Here is a 12,969-nt window from a genome sequence, read left to right as displayed (position 1 = left end):
AACTTGCTCACTTCATATCTAATTAGGGATTAAAATGGGCTGTGAGTTTTCATTGGCAACAGTGAACAGCAGCCATCCTGCTGTCCTGGTGATGAAAGGGGAAGGAAAGCCCTCCATCCTTGGACGCTGGGAAATGCTGCGTGGAGGCTGCTCAGCTGTGGTTCCAATCTCCTCCAACACAAAATGAGTGACTAGCCTACTGTTTCCAGAACCTAGGCACAAATCTGGTGCATTTGGCTTTGCTTGTAATTACTCCAGTGCTTTAGCTTGTCACCTAATGAGAGGTGGTGGCATAACGTGCTGGGTTGATTATGGGCTCTAGAGTCAGGAAGTCCTGGGTTTGAATCCCGACTTTGCCACTTATTGCCTCTGATACGGGCAAATCACCAACCTCTCCACCTCAAATTTCCTCATCTGTAAAATGGGCATAAAAATGCCTCTCTTGCAGGGCAGCCAAGGTAATACTTGTAAGATATGTTGCATAGTGTAGCAAAAGTGTCCCCCTCCTTTTTTTAAACCAGAGACCTCTGGTTATTAAAAAAAAAAAAGTTATGTAAATTAATTTTTTAGTTTAATCAAGAGGTACCTTTTCCTCTTTTTTCTTTGAATCGAGAAAATTCCATGTAGTCATTGAATGGTATTGTGATATTACATTTAGCTAGATTTCATTTAAAAATCCTCACAAATAGAACAGATGAGAAGGCTAAGATAGACAGAACTCATCACCATTTACCAACGTTGCTCATGCTGGGACAGGGCTCCTTCCTCCTGACCCAGTGCTTTCATGGTACCACGTTGCCTCCCAAGAAAAGTTAATAAAACTTTTTAAAGAGAAAACGAAAGATCCATAGACTTGAATATTTTAAACATCTCCAGTCACTGGGTTCTGTTTTCCTCCATAGTATGTTACTCAAAAAAGTGTTCTATGGGAGCGCTCGTTTCAACCAAGTTAAACAGGTTTCTGTCCCACAGGGCTTTCTCCAAGCTTCCACTGTGCTAATGTACGTGGTGACACTCCAGAAAAGATCTAAAGTACATCATATTATTGTTTCCCAAACCTTGTTATTACCAGACCTTGCCATGTGCCTAAATGACCTGAGAGTCACTTAGGGTGGCAGAGTTTGGAGCCTGCGGATCTCCAGCAGGGGTGGATATTCTGAGGGTTCTGCTCATCTGTGTGTCCATAGTTGGGAGTAAATGGAGGGGAGGATTCAGAACTCCCCCAGGGAGGGCTGTGGCAAGAATTTGGCCAAAGACCTTCTTTCCTCCAGAGACAAATGCCCCGGATCCCCTTCACAGGCCTCTTTAGGGTTAGAATCCTGCCTACCAGTGCAAGCCCCACACAGGCTGCCTTGTTCTCTCATCCAGCACAGTGCTGACTTTGTGTGAGGTTTTCCAGATGTGACCCTTTGTTTAGCCAGCATCCCTCACGTACCGTGGGACTTCCTGGCACACTGCAAAGCAGGCACACCCCCTCCAAATTGCAGTCAGAGTCCTGTCTTTCCATGCTGTTGGTTTGAGGCAAATGGAAAAGATCTAGGTCATTTTTTTCTTTTTTTTTTGGCTGCGTTGGGTCTTCGTTGCTGCGCACGGGCTTTCTCTAGTTGCGGCGAGCGGGGGCTACTCTTCGTTGCGGTGCGCGGGCTTCTCCTTGCAGTGGCTTCTCTTGTTGTGGAGCACGGGCTCTAGGCGTGCGGGCTTCAGTAGTTGTGGCACTCGGGCTCAGTAGTTGTGCCTTGCGGGTTCTAGAGCGCAGGCTCAGTAGTTATGACGCACGGGCTTAGTTGCCCCATGGCATGTGGGATCTTCCTGGACCAGGGCTCGAACCTGTGTCCTCTGCATTGGCAGGCAGATTCTTAACCACTACGCCACCAGGGAAGCCCCATTTTTTTTTTTTTAATGCAAGAAAATTTCAAGGTACAGTTTTTGTGTTGCTTAAAATGTATCTTTCTTTCTCAGTTTTTAAAATGGAGTCCTGGTTAGCGGTTAACATATTATTGAGGCAAACAAAGGGATGTGTATGGAAAAGTTGAAAAGGGGCATGAAGAACATTTGAAGGAAAATCCACTTTTCTTTCCAAGATCCCTTTTCCATGTTGAAAAGAAAGTGAATTAACATTTACTGAGTGTTAACTCTGTAACAGGCACCGTGCTAGGTGTTTTATTTGTAGTTTGTCGGTGAATTCTCCAACAACTCTAAGTTAGCTCCTATTTTCAGATAAAGAAAGTATCTCAGAGAGCTTAAATATCTTGCCCAAGGTAGCAGAGCTGGTAAATGATATAACTGGGTTTTGAACCCAGATCTGCCTAATATCAGAGCGTTTCTACTGCATGATGGATGGATGGACGGATGAATGGGTAATGAAATGAGTGGTGGATGGATGGCTAAATGGATAGAATGATAAAAGGATATCAGTATGTCACAAACAATTTGTGGGTAATTTAAATGTCATGGGTAATGAAGGCATGCATTTCTAGGGCATAGAAGAGGGTAGTGAAAGTATCTAGAAGGAAACATTTTTCATTAATGAACAGCAGCTAAGACTGCTGGGTGCATCACTGTGTGTTACATAAATATTCTGAGCATAAGACAGCATTGACAAAAAATACATTGGGGAAACCACAAACTAATAAGGTGTCTGAGCACTTTCAAGTGGTTGTCAGTCTGAAAGTTAACCTTCATCCCACAAGACTGGAAAAATGCCAAATATGCTGCAGTTTCCTGAACAGTGGGGTTCTCGCATCCACATATGGAGCCGCCTCTTCTGTAACTTGTCCCGTTTGACCTCACTCGAAGTCTCCTTTTGCTAAAACAAGGAGCATCTTAATCTTACACACATTGGGACATCTGATAAGATGCTGTGACCCTCTGTCCACAGGGAGCTTCCTCTGCAGAAGGGAGACGTCGTGTACATTTATAAGCAGATCGATCAGAACTGGTATGAAGGAGAGCGCCACGGCCGGGTGGGAATCTTCCCCCGCACCTACATTGAGGTACTCTGGCTCTTTCTCTTTCTAAGGAAAAGCCTGGTTGTGCCCAAAGCGCAATTCATTTAACTTGTGTTTTGTTTGCTCCTTTCATTTCTCTGCTTTCTTCTCTTTTCCATTCTCCTTTGCCTCTTTTTTCCTTTCTCAGCTTCTTCCTCCTGCTGAGAAGGCTCAGCCCAAAAAGCTGGCACCAGTGCAGGTTCTGGAATATGGCGAAGCTATCGCCAAGTTTAACTTTAATGGTGATACACAAGTAGAGATGTCCTTCAGAAAGGTAAGCTGCCCTCTCATCCCATGCCCGGGGGCCCCGGTGGGTGGCGCTGTCGTTGTGGGGATGGGGCACTGCAGCGGTGGCCATTGTGGTGAGGCTGTCGTGCCCCCAAGCTCCGTGCCCCATCCAGGATTGCACAGAGGGCAGTTGGAGGATTTCTGCCATGAAGTATTAAAAAAAACAAACCCTACATTGAGTTCACTAATGAAAGGTCCATGATTTCTCACAGACCTACCTCTTTTGTAAACCGTATTCAGTGTTTATCGAGCACCTAGTAATGTGAGAAGTGCTGTGTTGGTAACTAGGTGGTACAACATTAATGTGGACAAAAGGAAGTCCAGGAGAAGTTTGAGAAACTTTGAAGCCAAGAGTCACAGGTTATCAGCTGTGTGGCTTTGGGGGAGTTAAGTAATTGTTCAGAGCTGCGATTTTTCATATATAAGATGAAGATAAATGGCCCTCTTCCAGAGCTTCTGTGAGAGGATTTAATGAAACAGCCTCAGTGAAGCCCCCAGTGTGACACGTGGCATCTGGTTGGGGCTCACTGAGCAGGAGATGACAGTGTTATCATTGCCTTCAAGGCACTCATGCTTATTTTGAACACAGTTAAGCTGTGCAGAGACACTGTCCTTCCCACGAATTCAGACGCTCTCTTTACATGCCAAAGTTCTCTACTGGCTGAAGGTATTAAAGTTACTAATTTTACTGAGGATTGAGGGAAGTGAGCTTATGCCTTGGAAAACAATGAGCCAGCTTATAGAAAAGAGAAACACTGGAAGCAAACTAATGGCCCTACATCGGGAGACCAATAATTAAACCATTATATGTATGTACAATAGAACATCTTGCAGTGGGCCATTAAGCTGTGCACCGCCAGGAAAAATGTAGAATTATATTTCTTGATAAAGAAGGAGGTTCACTGTATGTTATTGAGTATAAAAAAGCAAGTTGGAAAGGGGAATAGAGTGTATATTCAGTTTTCATAAGAAAAAAGTATGTGCAAGTCTAATTCACATGGCATTATCTACACCAAAATATTAACAGTGGTGACCCCCCAAAGTGATAATATTATGGTAATGATTATTTTCTGCCTCATGTTTATATTTTAATTTTTCTGTAATAATACAGGAAAAAATAAAATTACATAAAAAAAAGAAAAAGAACCCCAAAAACCTTTACCTTAGAGAAGAAGACTGGATATCTGTCTGTTTTGCATTAGATGAGTCAAAAATACTATGTTTGCCTGTTAGCTTGAGAGAATGAGTCTGACCTTCTCCTTTACCAAAATATGTAAAGACCAAGCTTAACAGCCTCCAGGTATCTCTACTGCTGTTAACATCGCCATCCCAGTGGTAACTAATTCCATGCAGGTCTAGCAAAGAAGGTTTTTCTGAACAAAGAACGTAATAAATAATGCAGGAGAGCGCAAGGTACAGGCAGGGGCCTCAGACGTGCCAAGGCCTGCAAGGACAAGGACCCTTGCCTTGCTGTGTCTTGCAGGGCGAGAGGATCACGCTGCTCCGACAGGTGGACGAGAACTGGTACGAAGGGAGGATCCCAGGGACATCCCGGCAAGGCATCTTCCCCATCACCTATGTGGACGTGATCAAACGGCCGTTGGTGAAAAACCCCGTGGATTACATCGACCTGCCTTTCTCCTCCTCCCCAAGTCGTAGTGCCACCGCAAGCCCTCAGGTACCTAAGCTTCTCGCCACTGGTTTTCACACTCAGCACGATAAACCTCAGTGCTAATAGCACACAGCCCCTCTGGGGTGGTTCTGCAACACTGTGATTAAGAACCATCTGCAGCAGTGCCGAGTATACACACCAGGGTTTGTTTTCATGTGTACAAATGGCATTTTTCAAGAACTTGGTGGGAGAAATATTATCTTGGGGAAAAGGAAGTGCTTAAGGTGATTGCTCTGGGGATAAGATGATTAGGGGGAGAGAAATAAGCGCCATTATCAGTTGGTCCAAAACTCTGTTCTGGGAGCATCCCTTCCTGGGTGAAGCTGGTTGTCTGGATACCACCACTGTCCCATACATACCATGGCCAGTATGGTTCTCTTAGTCATCTTACTGGTCAAGATTGGCCTGTAGAAGACAAAGATTGAAAGAGAGAATTTCATGTGCTCATCCTCAGACATATAGACTGGATTCAGAGTATTCTTTGCAATCGAGAACCGGGTTGGAAAAGGAACTTACAGTGTCTCTGTCTATACTGGGCTGAAAAGAAGTACATTTATAGGCATAATAAGATCTTTGCTTCCCTGAACATGAATTGTGAACAAACTTGTTTTAAAATATAAATTATTCCAAACCCATCCTCACTTTCCCAAATCCAATAAAAAAATCAGACCTTGGGTTCAGGAGAGGCACAGTGGGGTGACTTCTTGTGAAATAGACTGACCATAAGTGGTAAGTTACAGGGAGTATGGCCAGAGAAATGAGAGCAGGACCTGGGGACACTTGGATGGTGCCTCTTTTCTCTCATCTTCTAATCATTTCCTCCTCTCCCACCTGCCATTGCTGACCCCCAGGAGATGGTTCTTGGCAGAAAGCATGAGACGGGCTGACCCAGGGCTTCCTGCACAGCGAGATCCAGATCCTATGATCTCTCGAGGAGAGGGTGTGAGCCAGGCACAGGGCATTCTGCTTCGTCATAGCATGGGGAACTCAACTAGATTTTTCGCTTGACTGTAGCCAAGCACAACTATAAAACAAGATGACTACGCTACTCATACTCCTCTCTGGAAGGCTCTCTGCTGAGCACCCCCTAGAGAGAACAAAAGCCCAAGAAGGGTCAGAGCAGTGGCAGGCCTTTTAAAACTTTTTTTATTGAAGTCTAGTTGACATACAATATTATATTAGCGTCAGGTATATAGCACAGTGGTTCAACCAGGCCACCTTTTTCTCCTCATGGCTCTGGGTCAAGGCTGCGTTGGCAGAGACAGTTGGGTGGGGTGAGGTGGGGAGCTTCCAGTGTGTCCCTTTACAAGTCTGATTCCGCAGACCAGCCGGCACCGTCTGTTCCTACCCTGATGGGACCCTTCCTCCCATCTCCGTACCGCGTGCTTCACCCTCCCTCCGCCTGCACACACATCCCAGTTTCTCTCCCAACCTAACCAGATGATTTCCTTTTTGGACACCAGAGTGTCCTGCTCTTCCTCTTCATTTCACTCCTCTCCATATATCCCTTGTGATTATTTTCCTCTTTTCTTCTCTGTGCTGACACTTGTGCCTTTTGCTTCTTTCTTTTGTTTTCCTCTCTCTCCGTTTCTTTTGAAGTTTCCTGGTCACAGCAAGCTCATCACGCCAGCCCCCTCATCTCTGCCCCACGCCCACCGAGCCCTGTCCCCTGAGATGCACGCTGTCACCTCTGAGTGGATCTCGCTGACCGTAGGAGTCCCAAGCAGGCAGCCTCTGGCCCTGACCCCACCCTTGCCTCCTCTGCCAGAGGCTTCTGTCTACAGCCCTGAACCCCTGGCCTTGTGGGCGAGGCCCAGCTCCTCCCTTACCCTCAGCCTCCCCCGTTCGGGCTGGTCAGCCCGGGCCACCCCACGCTCAGTAGTCTCCCCGCTGGCCCTGCCTCCCCCGCACAAAGCCTGCTCCCTGGCGCCCGGTGCCCAGACCTCCCTCCACGCCAGCGGAGATGGTGGTACCCACGTGCCACCTCCAGGGGTCCTCAAGGATAGCTTCTCCCAGCTGAGGCTTGGGCGTTCGGACAGGGTCATCTCGGAGCTTAGCGACGCCTTTAGCAGCCAGGGTGAGCAGCAGCCGTGGCGAGAAGGAAGTGGAGCACGTGAGAGGAAAGCAGACAGGGAGGCAGGTGAGAGATGCCCGGGTGGACCCGCCATCTCTAAGAAGAGCTGCCTGAGACCGTCAGACGTGGTCAGGTGTCTGAGCACCGAACAGAGACCCACAGAGCTCCACACCCCAGAGGAGAGCCGGCCCCGCAAGCCCTGGGGTAGCCCTTTCCCGGGAAGGGAGGCTGAGCCCTCAGAGCTGCAGAGAGGTGGCGAGCCGGCCGAGAGGAAGGCCGCTCGGACTGCTGCGAGCGAGGTAGGCCTGCAGCATGACCATGTGTGCCCGGGTGTCTTGGCCAGCAGGGTGGGCTCACCCCTGGCTGCGTGGACGCCCTTGAGAGCTGTTTGCTTTCTTGGGAACAAAAATATGACCCAGGAGGGAACGGAGGGGTCGTCCATTAAGGTGTCAGGGCTGGGACAGTGGAGGCAAAGGACAGTCTGTATTCTGGCCTCTCAAGGTGATTCAGAAGCGACCCCCACGTTGGGTACCTCCTGGGCTGGTGCAAAAGCCCACGAGAAGGTCTTCCTCCCGGCCCAGTCGTGCCTGGGAGGTGATCCTCGGTCTGTCCCAGCACAGCTGAGAACACCAGGCTTTGGTTTGGCTCCGTGTGATTTGGTTTTGTGTGCGACACGCTTCGTTTCCGTAACCCACGGTGCTCTGCCTGCCAGCGCTCAGCCCTGTCAGGTCTTCGTCCTGTCTCGTGTTTGTGTGGGAGCTGACTTGTTCACTGAAGAGCAAATGCATTTTGGCTCTGGGGGGAGTGGCCCAGTGCTGGGCTCCTTGAATAGCAGGCCAGGTTTTTAGGTGACTGTCCCATTTTCTCTCCGGGTCAGCTATCAGGATTTGGGGGTTTGGACCAGGGCAGCCCTAGGATGTTTTGAGGGCTGAAAATTTGGGGGCAGGGGAAGATGAACTTAGCAGTTAGATCACGGTTCTAATTTTGGCTACGTTGTTCACTACCCCAGAAGTCAAAGATTTTGGCAGCTTCTCTAAAGCAGCCAGGTTTGAATGCCTGGTCACCTCTACTGTCCAGTGACTTGGGAGTGAGTTACTTCCCCTCTCTGAGCTTCAGTTTCCTCATCCATAAAATGGAGATTGACACCTACCTCAGAGTCTGGTTGAGAGGATTCCACGAAGTGATGCATGTAAAGTGCTAAGCACAGGGGCTGGGAACGGAACATGTCAGCACTTTACAAATGGAAGTTATCCGCTTTGGGTGATGGAGAGCTGCTTCTGGAACTGAGAACATTCTAGAATGTTTTTCGAACCAGATAGAATTCTTGAAGATGTCTCCAAATCATTTATGCCCATGATAGACTATGCTTGATCCTCAGACCTGCAATCCCAGTTTCCCTTTAAAGTGTCATTTACTCATTCAACAAATAATTGATTCAAGGCCTGTAGACACCAGCCTCTGGGCAGGATACAGGGGTCATCTCATCTCTGCCCTTGAGGAGCCTTATGTTTCCGTGAGACTGGCGGACACAGCAGTAGAGGTGTGCTTGGAGGCTGCAGGAGCCCAGCGGCCTAAAGCACAGGTGAGGCCAGATCTGCAGCCCCAGCCTGTGGCAGGATGTGGGACATCATTGCTGCGGGGAAGGACAGTGTGGGAATGATAAATAATCAGGCTTAGCCTCCCCACTGGTCTTCTCCTATGCAAAGTACGAGTGGAACTTGTCCCTCCCTCGAAGGGCAGTGTAAGGATTAAATGAGATGGGTGTGGTGCCTGGCATGTGGGAAGGCTCCCTAAAGTGGATTGTGTGGGCCTGAGGAAAGCGAATACCTGGGGAGGGTTTTACCTGGCCCGGGAGCAGGTACTCCTGGAAGGAGTGTTCTGTGAGGAAAGAAGGGTGTGTCCAGTCAAGGAAAGGATAGTTCGCTGGCGGGGAGGGGGGTGAAGTGGCTGGTTGAAAAGAAGTGAATGTCTCAACACAGGAACAATTCTGTAAATGTTCTAAGTCAGCGCATGGGGCCTGGAGGCCTCGTTATGGTCAGCAGTGAGTCATTGCGGCCTGACGCCAGGACCCAGTGTGCACAGGAAGTGCGCATGGCGCTCGGGTGAGATTAGAGTTACTCGCTTCCCGCTTCCTAACAAGGAGAGGAGGGGGCTGGCAACACAGAAAGCCAGGCTTGTTGAAAACTGATTTGCCTTTCTTGGTGGGCTTCCAGACCCCAAGTGCACCACTTCCTGTCCCCTCCCTTCCTCCTGCTCTCCCAGCACAAGCCCCTTCTCCCCGGCACCGGTCTCGCTCCCTGTTGAGAGCTGGGGGTTGTGTGAAAAGGGCTCCTGCCCACACACTCCCTCCCAAGCCCCTTTGCCTTCCCCTCCTGGCACTGGGAGCAGGATGGCAACCCGGGAAATGAGGTCCTGCAAAAGAAGCTTTCTGCCTCTTGAGGGCCTCTTTGGATGACAGAGCTAACGATGGGAAGGGCTCGAATGACAGATGTTCTCTGGTGATCCAGTCACAAGATGTGATCTCAGGCTGCGTCACTTATTTGAATACATGCATTCCAGACCAGTTTGTGTTATCAGGAGAATTGCCAGCCACTCTTGTCCTTGCTGTGCGGTGCTAAACCAGTAGTTCAATTTTGTTATCACTGTTGAGAAGCTAGGTTGAGTATCTGACCCATAAGTTGAGGGAATTTAACCTGAGAGCATGAAAAGACATTGAGAAATGTTATGACCATTGCCTCTTCCATTCAAGCATCTAGGATGTTCCAGGCACTGTGCTAAATGCTGCAAGAGGCACAGAGGAATGAACATTGTCAGGGGCTCCCCTTTGCTCTCAGGAAAGTCTCTGCTCCTTCGTGGGCTTAGGAAGGCCCCATGTGATCTGGCCCTTTAGACAGCGAGCCAGCCTCACCTTCCAAAGCCTCCCCTGCTTTGTATGTCTGGGAAATTCCCACCTGTCCTTCACTTTTCCACTTAGATGTTACTCCTTCCAGGAAGCCTTTCCTGACTTTTCCCTCCCCCTGCAAGACTAGATTAAGTGCTGGACTTTGTGCTTTCACAGCCCCCTGCACCTGACCTAAGGGGGCACTTATCAGCTCTATTGTATTTGTCCCTTTGTTTGTCTGTCACCATTAGAGCATAAGGGACCAGAACCCCTGAGATATGGAAGGCACTCAATGAATATTTTTTGAGTGAAAGAAACAATACAATATGACTGACCCCAACTAAAGGAGTGTATGAGCTCCACTGGGGGAATAAGACATGTTCACAATTATAACGCAGACAGGGAAGGAGGGTCACAAACAGTTCACTCTGAGAGTTCAAGATGGGAAGAAATAATAAGTAGCAGGAAGAGGAAGATGGGAAGACTTTAAGAGAAAAGCGGCTTTTGATCTGGGGCTTAAAGAACTGGGAGTTTTATGACAGATGAACAGCAGGAGGGCGGCATTCAAGGCAAGCAAATAGCCCAGCCAAGCCCCAGGGGTAGGAACTTGAAAGGAAGGAGGGGAGTCCTGGTTTCACTGACGCTTCCGCAGGTGGATAGAAGGGGCTGGGAGCTGAGCTTGGAGGGCTGATTGGTGCCTCATGTGGATACTGATCAGCACCTTCTCACAATGTGTCTGGTCATCTTCCTCAAGTCCTATAACCCTTGCTAATTGCTCATCAGCATTCCCTAATCGGTGTTAGTCCCTGCTTTGCTGCTTTCCTTCTCCTGAGTCACCTGTCCAGCCCATCCCACTGCCCCCATCTCTGCAGCTGTGCGAGCACTTCATTGTGAAAGGGTTTGACTTTTCACTCCTTTGTAGACTCCCAAGCTGATGTGACATTGGGTTGGTTGCTCGTGTTTTTAGGTGGGTGTTCTCTGAACAGCAGAAAGGGGTGAATGAGAGGTAGGGAGTGTTTAGGGGAAGCCAGGATCGTTGGGAAGGGTGCTGCACTGAAGGTCAGGATTCCTGGGCTCTAGCTCCCGCTTTGCCATGAGCCTGCTGTGTGTCTTTGGGTGAATCACTTCCTTTCTCTGGCAGCTTCCTCATCCATAAACAAAAGATTCAGACAAAGATAACTTCCTGTTAGCTTTGATATTCTATGATTAGCTAAAAATCCTGTGAATTTCAGTTACAAGGAGAGAGAAGAACAAATACAGAATTTATGATAGACCTGTGGACTTTCACAACAGAAAAATAACAGCTTTCCCTTTTGTTTTTTGAGGGACAACTTAACCAATTGGACAAAGACATATGTACAAACACATTCAAAATGCCCAAGAGTTCAGAATTATCAACTAAGTTCTTGGATCTTGTTGCGTGTAAATTTTGGCCAAGAAGGTTTAGGACAATTGGTCAAGGAAGTGAAGGGGAATATCATCTTGGAAATCACCATTAGCATCATCAAGTATTTTCTGAGCTTTCCCCAAGATAGAAGCACTGTTTGCAGACTGGCATCCAGACTTTGTTGTTAAGAGCTCCTACAATTGAGTGAGAGATCCTCACAGAATTTCTGAATTTAAAAGAATCTTTAAATATCATCTACTCCAGTGACTCATAACTTTTTCTGGATCACAGAACCTTGGAGAATCTGAGGTTAGCTGAGGGCTCTAGGCCAGTTGTTTGGGAAAGAGGGTGGCGCACGCACAATTGTGCATAAAGTTTTAGGAGATTCACATCTGAATCATTCTGAGAGCTCCCTAGGAGACCACAGACCACCCCACCCCCCGCCCAGGTTACGAACCCCCAGTCTATTCTACTGTTACAATGACAGCACTGAGGCCTGAGAAGAGTGACAAAACCTGTGTGATGTCAGTTTGGGTCCTAAAGAGGAGAAAGCCAATCAAACGGTAAAATCTGAGGGCATCACGTTTAAATAAAAGTATTCAGGAAAGCTCTGTGTCTTCAAAGCATCTGAGAAGCATAAGAACAAACTACAGCCTTAGGGAAAGGAGAGGAAAGAAGGAAAGACGACAGGAAGATGTGCTTCGGTGAACTCAAGAGGGAACATCCCTTACCGCATGGAAACTAGGTTAGTTCCCAGAAAGGTAAGAGCAAAGGCATAGGCCCTTTGAGCGTGGAAATCAGAAGTAGAAGGGAAAGCTTGTGATGCAACTTACAAGAACAAAAAGACAATTAAAAATGTTAAAATGCCCACCTAATAAGGGGAAACATTTTCCTTTGACTCACTCAGAAGGGAAATCTCTAAATATATACAGAGGGTGTTCAACAATGTACAGGATGGAGAGACATTGGCTGCAGTTCTTAGAAAAATGATCAGCAGGTATGCGCTCAACACCTAAGGCGCAGGGAACTAAGACCTGCAGTTGCAGTGTCCGCCCCTACAAAGGTGTTAGGAGAAATGGAGGATTGCAGTAGAAACGCTCATGCCAGCTGCAGAGTACGGGGCGACTTAAAGGTGGTCTCTTGATGGGCACCTCCCTCAGCTATTCTGATGTCTCCCCTTCTGGCAGAGCGCAGCCTGGCAGGTCAGGGTGTGCTGGGAGGGCAGGGAACTTGGAGTCAGAGAGAATGGGGTTCAAATCCTGGCGCTTCAGTTCCCAACTCTGACATGTTGGGTCTTAGTTTTGTAAGATGAGGTAAATATTGATCGCCTCATTGAGTTATTATGAGGATCAATGCGGTTTCCTGGAGAGGAACGCACCTGGCACAGAGCAAGTAGCTGGGACTCGATAAATACTTGCTGACAGGGAAAAGAAACAAAAGTAGCTTATCTTATCCTCCTTACTCCATTCCACCTAAGAGAGGAAGGTGGGGTTGGGGGACAGAAGAAAGTAGAAGGTGGAAGAATTCCTTTACTTTGGTAAAAGTAAAATCCAGAATTTAGAACATTTAGAATTTGCACTCTGTAAATCAGTGCTTCTCGTTATTCTCTCTCACCTCGAGTACAAAGGCATCCTCTTGGAAAGCTTTTGGTTCCTTCATACTTGGATACATATTTGCCAT

The 12,969-nt window shown here is 47.8% G+C and overlaps 1 protein-coding gene across 1 annotated transcript in view; it reads left to right on the top strand.

The window, feature by feature from the left end:
- SORBS1 (sorbin and SH3 domain containing 1) overlaps positions 1–12,969 on the top strand; it is a gene marked incomplete at both ends in the record, with an annotated part of 113,437 nt that overhangs the window by 88,265 nt on the left and 12,203 nt on the right. The window contains 4 exons of the mRNA XM_079711869.1: positions 2,879–2,993; positions 3,136–3,261; positions 4,759–4,953; positions 6,547–7,320. Of these exons, the coding sequence (XP_079567995.1) occupies positions 2,879–2,993; positions 3,136–3,261; positions 4,759–4,953; positions 6,547–7,320 (1,210 nt within the window). The remainder of the gene's footprint in view (positions 1–2,878; positions 2,994–3,135; positions 3,262–4,758; positions 4,954–6,546; positions 7,321–12,969) is intronic.

This window comes from Hyperoodon ampullatus (genome assembly GCF_949752795.1).
Source record: "Hyperoodon ampullatus genome assembly, chromosome: 1".
NCBI lineage: Eukaryota > Metazoa > Chordata > Mammalia > Artiodactyla > Ziphiidae > Hyperoodon > Hyperoodon ampullatus.
The sequence above is the reverse complement of the archived record's forward strand: the minus strand, read 5'-3'. Positions and strand labels throughout refer to the sequence as shown.